The following is a 17,601-nucleotide window of genomic DNA, read 5'->3' as shown; positions in this document are numbered from 1 at the left end:
AGGCAGAGGCAGAGGCAGAGGCAGAGGCAGAGGCAGAGGCAGAGGCAGAGGCAGAGGCAGAGGCAGAGGCAGAGGCAGAGGAATTTCTGAGTTTGAGGCCAGCCTGGTCTACAAAGTGAGCTCCAGGACAGCCAGGGCTATACAGAGAAACCCTGTCTCGAAAAACCAAAATGAAAAAGAAATATAAAACAAAATAAAACAAAAACAAATAAATAAACAAAAACCCACCAGTCTCATATATTTGATGGGTTAGTTTTTACTAAAACCTTGAATGTAGCACCTAACTATTACTCTTCCTTTTACTGATCGGACTATATATTTTATTTGTAATCACAGTAAATCACTTCTCTACTTTATTTTCAGTTGAATTCTTACCTCTCTAGAAGAGCTTTTCTCAGTTGTTTACTAGATACCTCTTCTGTCCTGGAGCAGAAGATTGGCTGGACAGTGTGGTCAGGTGACATGGCTTCTCCAATGGGACTTCCTTGAATATAATTCTGAGGAAACTAGTATGTACCCAGAAGAGGGCCACTGTCAGCGTGTGTAGTCTCTGCTCTCTCCCTGTCACAATTCCTCTCTGGGGAATGGGTTCAGTGCCTGGGCTCAGTTACTCAAGGCAACACTTGATCTATTTTACCACTACCTGAGCAGGTGCTGGGATGTCAAGCAGCCCTGTGGCTACCCATGCTGCGGATGCTTCCTGCATCTATTTTAGACTTTAATCTCCCTGCAAGCAACAATTACCTGGTCCAAAGACAGAAAGGAGGAAAACTAAAAATAGCCTATGACTTGTTTTCAAAAGTCCAACATAATTTTTCCTAATATCTAAAAGGTGCAAATAGTTTATAACAAAACAAATGAGGAATATCTGAATGAATGAAATGATACATGCATATTTTTCAAGATAAAATATGACACAAAATGCTTAAAGAAAAGTAGAACGGCCATTAGAATTAGAGTGCAGGAGGAAGGGGATGGCTCAGTAGATAAGAGCGCTTGATATGCAAGCATGAAGACCTAAGTTTGAATGTTCAAAATTCATATTAAAAAAATTAAAGTTTAGGGGGCTGGTGAGATGGCTCAGTGGGTAAGAACACAGACTGCTCTTCTGAAGGCCCTGAGTTCAAATCCCAGCAACCACATGGTGGCTCACAACCATCTATAATGTGATCTGATGCCCTTTTCTGGTGTGTCTAAAGACAGCTACAGTGTGTTTACATATAATAATAATAATAATAATAATAATAATAATAAATATTTTTAAAAATAGTTTAAAGCCAAGTATGGTCACATCCTGAACCCCACATTTGGGAGGCAGAGGCAGGTAGTTCCAGGAGCTCAATGGCCAGGCACCCTAGCCAAAACTTTAAACTTTAGGTTCAGTTAAAGACCTTATTCAAGGGAATAAGAGCTCATGATAAAGTGAGATGCCTTACATTCTTCTCTGACCTCTCCCTGCTTTTATATGCATGCACACCTGTGCATATATGTGCACACACACACAGACACACACACACAGACATAGACACACAGACACAGACACACACAGACACACAGACACAGACACACGCACTGTGTTTGCAGACATAACTGACAAGGAGAGTTGCTAGCTTCAACCCCTTCTCCCACACCTTGTTTCTCTTTCTTAGACTTGCTTAGACTTTTATTTTCATACACAGACCACTGAGCCAGCACCCCACCATCAGTGATGACCTTCCAAACCACATCATCTCCGGAAAAGTCCAGGTGAAGCCTAACGTGAAGGAGTTCACAGGAACAGATGTTCATTTTGATGATGGCACCGTGGAGGAGAATATTGACGTTGTCATCTTTGCTACAGGATACAGCATTTCTTTTCCATTCCTTGGGGATCTGATTGCAGTTACTGACAATGAAGTGTCCCTGTATAAGCTGATGTTCCCTCCAGACCTGGAGAAGCCAACATTGGCTGTCATCGGGCTCATCCAGCCCTTGGGCATCATCCTGCCTATTGCAGAACTTCAGTCTCGCTGGGCTGTGCAGGTGTTCAAAGGTCTGTACGCAAAGGCTGGGAGTGGGCTGGCAGTTCACCTAAAGTGAACACTCATTTCTCTTCACCCTCCAATCCAGATCCACCTTCTTCTTCATGTCTCTTATTAGAAAAACAAACAGGTTTTTAAAGGAATATAATATAATAGATTAACATAATGATAAAACAGAAACTAACATATCAGAAATGGACAAAACAAACAATTAAAAGGAAAAGAGCCCAAAAGAACATACAAGAAACAGAAACCCATTAGTTCACATACTAAGGAATTCCATTAAAAAAAAACCAAAACACTAAACTGGAACCTATAGTATATATGCAAAGGACATATAGGGCAAAAAGAGAGAAGAAAAAGGTTTTTATAAATAAAATTAAAAATAAAAAATAAAAGCCAGGCATGGTGGTGCATGCCTTTAATTTCAATGCTTGGGAGGCAGACACAGGTGGATCTCTGTGAGTTCAAGGCCAGTCTGGTCTACAAAGCGAGTTCCAGGACAGCCAGGGCTGTTACTCAAAGAAACACTGTCTTGGAAAACCAAATAATAATAATAATAATAATAATAATAATAATTTTAACATTAGAAAAGTGCTGTCATGACATTTAGAGACAAGGAATCTGCAAAGAGGCTGTCAGGTTAGTTTTCTGTTAGCAGTAGTCTACTGCTGAGCAGGCAGCCTACTCTTAAGAGTAGTTTGTTTGCACAGTGAGACTCTCTTGGAGCCAAATAAATTTTCATTTTCAAGTGCTTATTAATTGAAAATTGCTTCTGAGTTAGGGATGGAGTATTTGCCCACTTCTCCTTTCGGCTCCAGGACCCCATCTAGTGCAGACCTGTGCAAGCCCTGTGCATGCTACCTCAGTCTCTGTGAGTTTATTGTGTGTCAATCTTCTTGATTTAGAGGGCCTGTTTGCTTGGTGCCTTGTCCCCTGAGGCTATTACACTCTTTCTGTCTCCTCTACAACAGGGTTCTGAGACTTGAGGGATGGAGGGGGCTGTACTTGATGGCAACATCCCTTTGGGGGTTGGTGGTCCAAGGCCTCGCACTCTCTGCACACTGTCTGGCTGTGGACTGCTGTATTTCCTTCCAACTGTTGCAGAAGGAAGTTTCTATTGAGGAGGGCTGACCATGGTCCTATCTATGATAATAGCAAGATGTCATTAAGAGTCATTTTTATTGCTATATTTTTGTTTATTTGATTTTTAGAACAGTAGCATTTTGTTTTAACCTAGGTGTCCAAGCTATCTAGTCTCAGATTCTTGATCACCCAAGCAGTGTTGAGTATGGGTTCCCTTTCATGGTGTGGGCCTTAAATCAAATCAGATATTGGTTGGTTACTCTCACAAGCTTTGTGCTACCATTGCCATAGCACATCATGGAGGCAGGACACCATTGTTGGTCACACAGTTGTAGCTGGACTGGTGTTTATGTTTCACTTTGGGTGTATGCAGAATACCTTTCTGTATGAATGCTAGCACATGGAAGTGATGGCTCTATGTAGGCACCAGTTCAACGACTCCATGATTTATATAGAGTTGTCCTCAGCAATGAAGGTTTGCCATCAATGCGTGGAGAACACTAATAGTCTTGGCAAGACCCTGGGCTATTTAAGGATTGCCATGGATCCCCTTTGGCCAACAACTCAATTAGATACAACCCAATGCCATTACTAGAAACTTCTCATGGTGACAAGAGATAACCAGTTTGGAGATCTGTCTTCTGCATTACTTGGAAGCAATTTCATTTAGATTTCCTTCATATGTGTATATATTTTGGGAAGATTCTACTGTACTAGGCTTCCATAAGACCCCTCCAATTACACTTACTTTTAGTTATCTCTTCCAAATCCTCTCACTTGTCTCCTGCTCCCCTCTCCCTCTCCACTTGATCCTCCCATTATAGCCATGCCTTCTATCCAGAGCTATTTTATTTCTCTTTCCTAGTAAGGCATATCTGTCCCTCTAGTTCCTTTCTCTATACTTAACCCCTGTGGTTCTATGGATTATCATTATGTTAACAGCTAATATTCACACATAAGTGAATATATAACGTATTTGTCTTTCTGGGTCTGAGTTACCTCACTCGGGATAAATTTTGTTCTTAGTTTTGTCCATTTACCTGCAAAATCCATGATTTCAACTTTTAATGGCTGAGTAATACTTCATTGGGAAAATGTACTCTATTTTCTTTATTCATTATTCTTTTGAGGAAAATATAGGTTGTTTCCAGCTTCTGACTGGTATAAATAGGCTGCAGTGAACATGGCTGAGCAAGTGTCTGTGGTAAGATAAAACCTCCTTTGGAGATATACCAAGAGTGCTATAGCTTGGAGCCTGAGGTAGATTGGTTCCCATTTTTCTGAGGAACCACCACACTGATTTCCATACTGGCTCTACAAGTATGTATTCCCATCAGCAATGGATGGATGTTCTCCTGAACTATAGCATGTTGCATTTCTCCGGTGCCTAAGGATGTTGAACATGTCTTTGAGTTACACATGCCCTTCTTATTCTTTCAAATCCCAATGCATTTTTCTCTTCCAGGGCTGAGCAAATTACCCTCAGTGAAGGCCATGAAGGCAGACATGGACCAAAGGAAAAAGGCTATAGAGAAACGGTAAATAAAATAGAGTGGCAAGATTCTTAGTGTGGAATTCTAACTGTTCCTCCTGTCCGTCTCTCCCTTCTCCATTCCCCACACCAAGTACACCCCTTAGGTCTCTGGACCAGTCCAGTGGTGATTGAGTGTGAATTTATCCTCTCCAACTCTTACTAAATCTGCAACTGCACCCAGCACTTCAGAATCCATCTTTAGTAGTGTTTCTTCCAGGGTCTCACCATGGAAGCTTAACCAACTCCCCCAAAGTGACAATAGTCTCTGAGTTTCACCACAACCACATTTCTTACGGACCAGCTAGTGGCCTAGAGCCATAGCACTAGTGGCTCTGATTACTCATCTCTAGCTGACAATAAATACAGAGGTGATTAGAAGCTAAGTTCTCCATCCCACCTACATACACATCACGCAGCTATGTGTTTTGTTACATCAAAATCTCTCATTTAAAAAAAATCTCTCTTTTCATTATATGTGTCCTGGGAATCAAACTCACATCATCAGGCTTGACAGAAAGTTCCAATTCCTACAAGGTTCTCTCTGGCTTCCACACATGTGCACTGCAGCACTTATGCAAGCATGCAGGCACGCACATGCCTGTGCATGTATGCACACGTGTGCGCACACACAGAGAATAAATTAAACAAACAAATATATATAAAACAGAAGAGTCACTTCTAAGAAAGGTATCTTAAGATAGCGGTCACCGTGAATGTAGTTTGCAGTTGAACGTCCTAGTGCCAAAAACCAATGAGGGTACACGGGGGTGAAACCATGGATTGATTCTGTGTCCTCAGTTCCACTCAGCATCTGGGTGGTGCTGGGTTTCTCAGGGAAGTTTGCTTACTTTCATTTCCTTTACCTCTAAGTTAGACAAAGTTAAAGCTCCTGGCCAGTACTGGAGGCTGAATCTTGCATATTCTGTCTCTGCATTAAGGTATGTGAAGACAGCCAGGCACACAATCCAAGTGGACCATATTGAGTACATGGATGAGATTGCCTCTCTGGCTGGGGTGAAGCCCAACCTCCTGCTCCTGTTTCTCTCGGATCCAACACTAGCCATGGAAGTCTTCTTTGGGCCCTGTACCCCATACCAATACCGTTTGCAAGGTCCAGGGAAATGGGATGGGGCCCGGAGAGCCATCCTGACTCAGAGAGAACGGATCCTCAAGCCCTTGAAGACCCGAATTACTAGTGAGAAGAGTCGCTCTGCCCCAGGTCTCTCTTGGATAAAGATGGCACTATTTGGCCTGGCATTTCTGGTTCCGAGTTTAACATACTTTAGTTATATTTGTCAATGATAAACATGAATGAATGAATGAATGAATGAACTGCTTAGTAGGGAAAACATGCACTTCTACTCATCGTAGATTGTTGCAAAGCCTTTAGTCAGTAGCATACAATAATCTCATTTAACACTGCTAGAGCTACAGAAATGTTTAGATAGTCTTTACAAGTATTAGAGTCCTTTGAGATGGGTGTGCATCAACATTTATAAGGCTTTTTTGAATGCACAAAAGAGCTTATGTTTAAAACAGTCTTGAGAACTGATTTAAAACCGGAGACACTTTTGCCTCCATAAAAGGTTCCACCAAAGTTGGTTGTATTGATGGGAATTTATAAATACTAACTTTGCACTGATTTTATTTTCCACTTACATTTTTTCCTTCCAACTCATTCTGTTAACTTGTGTGAAGACGTGAAAGTTTAAGTTTAAAACTATAAGTCAGAATGTTTTGTGTTTCAACAGATTAGCAGCAATAAAATTACTTTTTGTTTAAATTATGATGTTTAAAGAAAGAAGTAAAGAATAAAACAGAGTATATGCCAGAGCTATCAATGACATACTTTAGCTCTCAGTATTTAGAAACAGGTAATTGCTGTGCTGTGTTAAGATGGAATCAAGATTTAAGGAGCAACCATGAGTCTCTGCTGGCTGCCCTGTCAGTTCACCTGGCTTTCTGACCACTCTCTCCCTATGTGGGATAAATGGCTTCCTTGCTGTTGGAGGTCCAGGAGTGCCAGAAGGCTTCTTTACCTCGAATGCCTTTTCATTCCACCAACTTTTGGAAAGTGTTTCTAAGATTCCACCTCTGTCATTTTGTTCTCCTGACTATACAACCCCAAACAACCATGGGAAGAAGGTGTGAAGACCAAGTGAGGAGACCAAGGAGCATATGACCTCGCATCCCAGAGGACACGTCAAGAAGCTGAAGCATCACAAGGAAAGTTATTCGCCGAGCAATCTCTTACTCTTTTAGCAGAGTAACTCAACTGAAGGCTCACTTGTTCTACTGGGAGGGGGAAAAATGCCCACGTGCATTTCGGGAACTGAAAAGGAATGGAGAGAATTCTGTGCCACAAGACTTCCACTGCTACTCAAAATGATAACATAATCATCTGATGAGTTTGCACTTGACCACAGGAACCATTGCCGACTGCCGGAAAACTACTTCTCAGAAGCTGAAAACATAAGACAGGGAACTTTGCCATTGTGATTGAGATAAATTAAATCAAATCTTCACGTGGGATTAAACACTGGAGCACTGGCTTCTCTCTTGACTCACACCTCTCACATTTATGCCAAAAGTACACCAAAGGGACATCATTTCTCAATTGAAAAAAGAAGACCTTGTTCTGTTGACACAGAATATGTTTTCTTTCATGTGCCTCATCCTCATAATGTCTAAGAGAAAAATCCAGAGGTCCTATTATGGTCTTCCATCTCTAGCTGTAGATTGTGTTTCTAATACCTGCTGTTTTTCTCTTCTGGGCATCCCCAAAGCCCATTTTATCCTTCCCAAGTGAACTGCCATTGATTAAGTTGAACTCTTTACAATCTCACCAAATTAGGTATTCTTTTCCTTGATAATTTTGTCATCTGTCCAGATCCTCCCTGGTCCACCCTCCTCCACACCACAATAATGCTTAGATCTGAAGGGGAAAAGCTCTCCTTCCCTCTCCTTTAAAATCTCTTCAGTTACAAAAGAGAATAGCTGTCTAGAACTTCCCTTCACCCACTCCTTCTGTCTCATTCGTCTGTGAAGACATTTCTCTGTGATGTTAACTCCTGCACTCCAGGCGTATGTAGCCAAGGGTGTTTTGCTCCACATTGTATAGACTAAACTGTTTGGAAGAGTCCCCTTTCTCTGTTTGACATGAAACACTGTCCTTCGTCTCTCAAAACATAATTGCAATCCCACTTCCTTTAAGAACCATTATCTAGCCTTTAGTTCCCCTGCCCTAAATAGATGTAATTAGAGGAAATTAAGAAACAGAAAAATGAGAAGAAATTAACAGCAACAACAATAAAAAACATTAGGCCTAGAGACAACCATTGCGTGATGTAGAAAAAGAGACACAATTTTAAAAAACAAAAAACTCTTTTCTAGACATTAAAAGGAGAGGATGGGTTTTGGAAATCCACAAAATATCTCGGGAAACAAAAACGACAGGTGATTCAGAAGACTAACCCAGGCATGCCTCTGCGCATGCTCTGCCAGGCATGCCTCCGTGCGTGCTCTGCCCCCATGACAGGAGGGAAAGCAGAACCTCTACTCCTTTTTTACTTGTTTTATCATCACTGGGAGATATAGGGAACTAAGCCTCCAAAAGAAGGCTGACTGATAAGGATATACTCCCCACCACCAAACCAAAAGAGATATACACACTAACAGACGAGCAGACTGCAATGCAGACACACAATGACATGAAAAATCGTGCAAGATGGCTCCGCCAAAAGTTGGCAACCCCTCAGCTGTAGAACTTAAAAGCACTGAAATAAGACAAAATGCCAGATGAAATTTCAAAAGCTTCCTGATTTTAAATGACTATTGACCTAGAAGAGAAGACACTGAAGCAGATGCAAACGATACGGACTGGAGGGGAAAGTTAGCTACACAGATGGAAAATGGAGCGATGAGAACGACAAAATCCAGTCTGGGAGTAGAATGTCAGCTACGTGTCAGGACAGCTCAACAGCAGAGATTTGTGGGGCAAGTAATAAACTGTTGGAAATGTAATTAATCAAATAAAAAATGTAAAATGTCAATAAAGTCTACCAAGCTAAAGAAAGAATATTAGAAATGGAATAAATAGTTGACACATTCAAACATAAAAGAAAATGAGTGCCTGATTTTAGTAGAATTTCTTTAAGTTTCTCTCCATTTAGTTGGATGTTGCTATTGGTTTGGTGTATATTGCCCTTATTATGTTTAGTTATATGCCTTGTAGCCCTGATCTCTCTAAGAGTTTTAACATAAAGGGGTGTTAGATATTGTCAAAGGCTAATGAGATGACCATGTGATTTTTTCCTCTCAGTTTGTTCGTATGTTGGATTACATTGATGGATTTTTATATATTGAACTATCCCTGCATCCCTGGGATGACCTCTACTTGAGCAAGGTGAATAATGTTTTTGATGTGTTCCTGGATTCTATTTGAGAGTATTTTATTGAGTATTTTTGGATCAATGTTCATACGAGAAATTAGTATGAAACACTTTCTTGATTGAGTCTGTATGGTTTAGGTATCAGGGTGACTGTGGCTTCATTGAATGAGTTTGGCAATGTTCCTTCTTTACCATTTTGTGGAATAGTTTGAGGAGTATTGGTATAAGTGAGTGCACACTATGCATGTCATTTTGGGTCTGGGTTACCTCATTCAGGATGATATTCTCAAGTTCCATCCATTTGCCTGAAAAATTCATGATGTCTTTATTTTGAATAACTGAGTAATACTCCATTGTGTAGCTGTACCACATTTTCTTTATCCAGTCTTCAATTGGGAGACATCTAGGTTATTTCTAGTTTCTGGATATTACAACTAAAGCTAGTATGAACATAGCTGAGCAAGTGTCCCTGTGGTATAGTGGGGGATCTTTCCAGATATGCCCAGAAGTTGGGTCATGAGGTAGAACTATTCCCAGTTGTATAAGAAACCACCAAATTGATTTCAAAATGGCTATACAGGTTTGCACTCCCACCAGCAGTGGAAGAATGTTTCACTTGCTCCATATCCTCATCAGCATGTGCTGTCACTCGAGCTTTGGACTTTAGCCATTCTGACTGGTGTAAGATGCAATCTCAGAGTCATTTTGACTGCATTTCCTTGATGACTAAGGAGGTTGATTGAGGGCCCCAAAGGCAATAGGAACTCTGCAAGAACACCCAACAGAGTTAACTAACCCAGGCCCTTGCAGGTCTCAGAGACTAAACCACCAAACAAAGAGCATACAAGGGCTGGACCTAGGCCCCTTGCACAGATGTAGAAGCTGTGCAGCTTGGTCTTCCTGTGAGTTCTGAACAACTGGAGTGAGAGCTATCCCAGAAGTTGTTGTCTATGGGATAAGATCTTCTAGTTGGGCTGTTGCTTGTGTGTAGGATATGTTCTCCTAGCTTGGCTGCCTTGTCTGGCTTCAGTGGGAGGGAATTCTTCTAGCCCCACAAAGACTAAGATCAGGGGAGACACATGGGGGCTCCATCCTCTCAGAGGAGAAAGGGAAGGGGGATGAGGAAAGGGATTGTGAGATGGGTTGACTGGGTTAGTTATAAAGATGTAAAGTGAATAATAAATGAGAGAGGAGAGAGAGAGAGAGAGAGAGAGAGAGAGAGAGAGAGAGAGAGAGAGAGAGAGAGAGACTGGAGAGAGATGGTTCAGTGATCAAGAGGACTGACTGCTCTTCCAAGAACTCAGGTTCAGTTCTCAACAGCCATAAGGTGGCTCAGAGCCATCTATAAGTTCAATTCCAGGGCATTTTGTGGCATTTTTGGGCACAAGCATGCAATTCAGGCACACATGCAGGTAAAACACCTGTGCACACAAAATGAAAACAATTTCAGAAAACAAAGCAAACTGAGCATGGTCATAAAGTCCAAGAACTCTTAAAAATGACCTATGACTTATAAACTGACCTAAGACTCTATGGCATAGAAGGAGCTGAGATAAATATTAAATGAATTTAAAAATATATTCAATGAAATTATAGTTAAAAAAACCAAATCCAGAGAAAGAAATAGATATGCAAACATATGAAGTATTTAGAACCCATATAGACAAGATCAGAGAAGAATCGTCACAAGAGCACAGGGAAAGAAATGTTTCATGACAGTAATGAGTGGACAGAGAAGGGCTAGGAAGGAATCAACTATGTCTAATGCAGTGCACAAAAAGACCCTTGCCACAAATAGAGAAGAAAGCAGAGAACAAATAAGAATCCAACTAACCAAAATGGCTATCCTGCCGAAAGCGATCTACAGATTCAATGCAATCCCCATCAAAATTCCAACTCAATTCTGCACTGAGTTAGAAAGGGCAATTTGCAAATTCATCTAGAATAATAAAAAACATAGGATAGCAAAAACTATTCTCAACAATAAAAGAACCTCTGGTGGAATCACCATCCCTGACCTCAAGCTGTACTACAGAGCAATTGTGATAAAAACTGCATGGTACTGGTACAGTGACTGACAGGTAGATCAATGGAATAGAATTGAAGACCCAGAAATGAATCCACACACCTATGGTCACTTGATCTTTGACAAGGGAGCTAAAACCATCCAGTGGAAAAAGATAGCATTTTCAACAAATGGTGCTGACACAACTGGTGGTTATTATGTAGAAGAATATGAATTGATCCATTCTTATCTCCTTCCACAAAGCTCAAGTCTAAGTGGATCAAAGAACTCCACATAAAACCAGAGACACTGAAATTTATAGAGGAGAAAGTGGGGAAAAGCCTCGAAGATATGGGCACTGGGGAAATTTTCCTAAACAGAATAGCTATGGCTAGTGCTGTAACATCAAGAATTGACAAATGGGACCTCATGAAATTGCAAAGCTTCTATAAGGCAAGACACTGTCAATAAGACAAAAAGGCCACCAACAGATTGGGAAAGGATTTTTACCAATCCTAAATCTGATAGGGGACTAATATCCCTGCTTGTGGACGTTGTACATCGTGGTGCGGAGCCTAGTGCGCACCACGATGTACAACGTCCACAAGCAGATATATTTATGAAATTCCTAGGCAAATGGATATATCTGGAAGATAGTATCCTTAGTGAGGTAACCCAATCACAAAAGAACTCACATGATATGCAGTCACTGATAAGTGCTTATTAGCCCAGAAACCTAGAATACCCCAGATACAATTTGCAACACACAAGAAAATCAAGAAGAATGAAGACCAAAATGTGGATACTTTATTCTTCCTTAGAATAGGGAACAAAACACCCATGGAAGGAGTTACAGAGACAAAGTTTGGAGCTAAGTCGAAAGGATGGACCATCCAGAGACTACCCCACTCGGGGATCTATCCCATAATCAGCCACCAAACCCAGACACTATTGCATTTGCCAGAAAGATTTTACTGAAAGGACCCTGATATAGCTATTGAGTGAGGCTATACCAGTGCCTGGCAAATACAGAAGTGGATGCCCACAGTCATCTATTGGATGGAACACAGCACCCCCAATGGAGGAGCTAGAGAAAGTACCCAAGGAGCTGAAGGGGTCTGCAACCCTATAGGTGGAACAACAATATGAACTAACCAGTACTCTCAGAGCTCATGTCTCTAGCTGCATATGTAGCAGAAGATGGCCTAGTCGGCCATCGTTGGGAAAAGAGTCCCCTTGGTCTTGCAAACTTTATATGCCACAGTACAGGGGAATGCCAGGGCCAAGAAGTGGGAGTGGGTGGGTAGGGGAGTAGGGTGTTGGGAGGGTATAGGGAACTTTCGGGATAGCATTTGAAATGTAAATAAGGAAAATATCTAATAAAAAATAAAAAACATTATGAATATAATTAAAGTAGCCAATTATTAAAAAAAAAGAACCCACTAACAAGGCAAAATGAGCAACAATATTGCAGAAATCAGCATACATCTATTGGTTCTAGCTATAAATGTGAATGGACTCAACTCAGCAGTATACTGGAATCTGGATGATTGGATTAAACACCTAACCAACTATCTGTTTTTTTTTTTCTAAGAAATGTGTGTCATCTATAAGACACCCACGGACTGAGAGCCAAAGAATGGAAAATAATTTATCCAAGAAACAGAAACCTTGAGTAGGCTGATATAGTTATACTAATAACAGATAAATCAAATGTCAAAATTACAAAAGATAAAGAAGGCCATTATACATTAGTTAGTGCACAAGCCATCAAGAAGACATAAATATATATGTGTATATATATTATACAATATTATACATATAAAGACATATTTATTCTATAATATTAGTGCTCCTGAGTGAGCAGCCATTTCTTATAGGCTCTGAGTCCCACTATAACTCAACAACACAAGATAACCAAACCAATGACCACAGAAAGGAAAGTGACAAAAGTCAAGGCATAAAGGCATAAAGTTAAAATTAATTATAGTCAATGTGGAAGTAACAACTGAGCATATAAAGCAGGGGACAGGCATATCCATTGCTTTTCTTTTGTGGAGATAAATTAGTCAGACAGAAAAAAAAAAACAAGTTATGGAAGAAAGGGTTTGTTGTTGCTTTCAGTTCTGGAGGGGATGCATCCACCATCACAGGGAAGGGATGGCAGCATTGTGTGAGGCTCCCTTAGTAGTCAGGAAGCAGAGTGGTCCCATTTCATCTGCACACAGGGAGCAGAAAGAAAATAGAAGGCACCTGGCAGTGAGGTAACTCCTATAGCAAGATTCCACCTCCGAAGGGTTCTAAACACTCCCAAACAGCACCACTTACTATGTAGGGACCATGTTCAAAGTTATGCATCTAAGGGGGACATTTTTCATTCTAACCACAAAAGGAAAAACAAAATAAGAAATAGGAGGTTGAAATAAAAAAGGGGAAAGAGAACAAGTAAAGAGAAGAATGTTAGGAAGGGAGAGAGGGATTAGTGGGAAAGGCATACGAAAGAAGTTTGATAGAAATAGGAAGAGGAATGAAGGATAGAACAGAAAAGCTTATTGGGAAAAAAACTTAGTAACAGGGCTGAAGGGATGGCTCAGGGTAAAAGGCTGCTGCTCTTTCAAAGGACCAGAGTTCTCCCAGTGCACATGTGTAGCTGCTCACAACTTGTAACTCCAAACCAACAGATCCAAAGTCTTCTTCTAACCTCAGTGAACGAACACACACACAAATAAATAATAAATAATAAATAAATAAACAAATAATCTTTTTTATTAAGTAAGAAGTAATAAAAGTCATTACAAAAACAGCAAAAGGAATACACTAAGGAAGAAATAGTTGGACAAATTATTATTTCAAAGTATTATTTCAGCTTTTTTCTGTCTCCCCCCATACTGGCATTTTCCAGGTCTAGAGTGGAAACTTGTTGTGTTTCTGATGTTCAGGCATGTGCTGATCCCATATCAGCCTAGAGTTGGTTGTCTAGTAGATCTATATTGGCTTTAGACCCTCACTTCTTTGAGTACCAACAGCCATTACTGACATCATTTATCTTTGCAGCCTGTGGGCTTGGCATTTTCCTACTCACTCCAATGTCTCTCAAAGTAAGTCTCCTTGTAGTAGCTAATACATAAGGCAAGGGCTACCACCCAAGCATGCTGGAGAGTTCTGGAAACAAACAGCAGTGGGGTGTGTACCATAGCACTGGTCTTACTGCATTCAAATCTCATGTAGCATTAAACACCATGTGGGAAAGAGGAGGCTGTGGAAATCAAGTGCTCCATTAGACATAAGCTCCAAGTGCTATCACCAGCATGTGAGCATGCAGCAGAGCAGCATCTACTGGGGCTGAGCATCCTGATGGCCTTGGGCTGACACCTGTCCCTTTCCATAGGTGTCCTCAAGTGATGGGGTTTGCTCCCTACTACATCAGGCATGGCTGTTTCCACCATGCCCTGCAAACCCTCAGTCTCCTCCACCTGGACTCTTTCCCAAGTTCTAGTTTAGCCTTCTCCCTCTCCACCACTACCTGGCACAGACATCTCCCACATAGACATTGTGCAAGGCGGTCCCCAGGCTCTCTGACTTGTGATGACTCCTTGGTTCAGACCCTCATTGTGAGTAGCTCATTTTCAAACAGTACGCTCTCTCAAGATCATGCCTGACCACAGCACTCCAAGATATAAGGAATAACAAAACAGGATTCTTCCCCAATGGTGAGCAGTCACTAAAGAGGACCCCGTGTCAGGCCAAACACCCCTACTGGATTTAAGGGTTTTGAGAGTTGTGGATGTATCCTCGGAAAGACTTCTAGCTTCTTTTCTCTGACAACTTTTGGCTACTTTGTGGGAAATATTTCCCTGCACCTTAGTGGGAAGCTATCAGGTGCCTCTCCCATCTCCCGGTGTACCTCGTTTCTCTCTGCTTCTCAGCTGCCCTAACATCTCTTTTATGATGTCTGATGTGCTGCCTTTCTGTAGGATAGTCCATTCTTTGTTATTCCACTTCTTCTCTGTTTCCTAGTCAGTTTCTAATCTTCCATCTTACCCTGGAGCCCATTGCATAGGATTTAAGTCAGTACCTAATACAATGAATCATTTCCTCCACTGCTGTGATTCACAAGTGAAAGAATCAGAGGGTAGAAATGAGATGTGGACCCAGTCACTATGACCAATAATGACACATTAGCAAATATTTACTTTCTACTCCTTTAGTTTTATCCTCTGCTGACTCAGATTTCTTTGCTCTTTGGAAAGTAACTTTCGGCAATTTGGTGTTTTAATTAAACTTGGAGTCAAGACCGACTTCCAAACACTTTGGAAATTACAACACGATCTAGATAAGACTGAAAATTACTCAGACTTCTCAAAAAGAACATACAGATCACCCTACCAGGTACAAAACAAAACCTTAAATGGAAGTTGAATGGAAAAACCCATTGAGTAGTAAAAGGCTCTGTTTGTTCAACCAGAGGATTAAGGACTGCTATTGTTAATACAGCTAAGAGTATCCCGGATAGGTCTGCCTCCAAGACCTCTGCTTCTAGCCAAGCCTGTTATAAGAAGTTAAAAATGGGTTAGAAGTGAGATTTTTCTAGATAGGCTTGTGAGTGGTCAAGAGGCTAATGTTGACTAATCTTGAGTCTCAGAGTCCCCCAGTTGCCTAGAAAGCACACCAGATCTGCTTTTTGAGATTCCATGCCAGTAGAAGCATTTGAACACTTTCACCTCACCATGCACTGTAGTTAAAACAAAATGTCCTATCCTCCTGATGAACCTAGCACAGTCCAGAAGATTAATCATGTCCCACGCAGCCTGGTTTGAGGATGGAGCTGGACAAAAGCCATAGAGCTCAGAGGTGTGCTGGTGACTCCAAGCTCCTACCACCAGGTGTTGACCTCCTCCAAATGGTGAGCAAGCTACAGCCTGCCCTCTGCCACCTGCAATGTTCCATGGGACAAGTCGAGCTACATATACAAGGCATACTGTCCTATTTGGAGTACTTGAACCGCCACAGGCCTATGGATAACATTATTCTGGATAGGCTGCACATGGAGCATTTGGAGTTCCAAGGAATGGAATTAAACTTCACTCTGCATTTCTCTTGAGCCTTTACCATCAAGAACCAGGCTACTATAGTATGCCAGATGAAGATCCTGTTATAAGTGAGGTGCAAACACCCATTAGGATGTAAAACTTGGAGCAGTAATAGGCTTCCATATTGGGCAGAGAGATTCCTCGCTCTTGACACTGCCTAGTGTCTTCTCAATGAAAGAAATCATCTATGCCTTTTCAAGCACTAAATATCTTAATTGCCCCCTAGGACGCCTGCACCAGCAGGTTCTGGACTAGATGAGAGCTTATACTCAGACGGCAAGTCTTTGTTCCCAAAAGGCCTCTCAATGTGGCAGCAGTTCAGGGTTCTGACATGAGTGGCTCCACAGTCAGACACTGCTAAAGAGATAGATATGTATCTGGGTCCAAAGATCACCAGGCATATTTACAATGAGTAAATGATAACCCTCTATCCCACTTATACAAGCCCAGCCACAGTTTTTCTAATCCTGAGAAAAACTGAAAACAAGACCAACCCTTGGAGTCCTGATTCTAGAGGCCAAATTCTAGAGTATTCAAGTACTGGACATAGAGATAGTAGATTTGAGATGAGTGTTGGGTCAATGTGGCTAAGAAGACTAAAACTTCAGAGTACCAACCATCAAATCAGATTCCCAAGAAAATCCAGAGTCTGAATAGAACTCAGGAAGCCTGGGAAACTTTTGTTCTAGACTGCTACTCTAGGCCTGGGTCTGAGGGAAACTTCGTACTTTGGGCCCAGAAAAGGCCTTTCCCTGGCAGTAGACCTCTGTGAGCCCACAGAGCACACACTGGCTGACATCGACAAGAATCCACAGCCTGATAAGGAAATACTAAGTCAGCCTTGTCCCTAAAGCCCCATAATACCGAGTACTTGGCATGGATTTGGTGACACCATGCCATACCTGGGATAACCTTTTGTTTTAAGGCCAACCATAGAAGCAGCACAGGTTGCAATGTATAGCAAGAACACAGTGTTTCTTGGTGCCCACGCTTGACACCTGCGGCTGAACGTGATTTCGTACAGATTCACGTAGTCAAGAATGAACATACGCTGACTCGGAGGTTTAGAAATTCTAGGTGTTGACCAATTATGACCATGGTTGAAAGACCGGTACGATGATTGCTAGGAATATTCCATCTTTACTTTGTTATGATGTGTTTTGGATGAATGTGTATGTGAATATATGACATAGATTTATTTTAGTTATGCTCATCACTCTATCATGTTCATACTATTTGCATAAATACTTGTGTTAATTTTATATTTTGTGTCTGTCATGGCATTTGAGATTGGGGACATCTGAAAATAAACATCACCCAAGTATTGTTCTCTCTTCTTTTGAGAATAGTTCAGTATTCTTTCACTCACCTATAGAATAGTTATAGCACATTGACACATTGGGCGAAACTACTACTTTTTCATTGATTTCACCTGCTTTTTAAAATAAACTTTATTATACAATAATTTCTCTCT

General features: G+C 41.1%; 1 protein-coding gene across 2 annotated transcripts in view; it reads left to right on the top strand.

Annotated features, from left to right (window-relative positions):
- Window positions 1-7,172, top strand: part of LOC110298137 (dimethylaniline monooxygenase [N-oxide-forming] 5-like) — a 21,605-nt gene extending 14,433 nt beyond the window's left edge. Inside the window, exons 6-8 of one of the 2 annotated variants that reach the window (XM_021167183.1) lie at window positions 1,680-2,032; window positions 4,573-4,645; window positions 5,580-7,172. In XM_021167183.1, the coding sequence (XP_021022842.1) occupies window positions 1,680-2,032; window positions 4,573-4,645; window positions 5,580-5,943 (790 nt within the window). In that variant the 3' untranslated portion in view covers window positions 5,944-7,172. The remainder of the gene's footprint in view (window positions 1-1,679; window positions 2,033-4,572; window positions 4,646-5,579) is intronic. The other variant, XM_021167174.1, reaches the window with a different exon arrangement.
- Window positions 7,173-17,601: the final 10,429 nt, after the last annotated feature.

Source organism: Mus caroli, chromosome 1 (assembly GCF_900094665.2).
Source record: "Mus caroli chromosome 1, CAROLI_EIJ_v1.1, whole genome shotgun sequence".
In the NCBI taxonomy this organism is placed as follows: Eukaryota; Metazoa; Chordata; class Mammalia; order Rodentia; family Muridae; genus Mus; species Mus caroli.
This window is presented reverse-complemented; position numbering and strand designations above follow the sequence as displayed.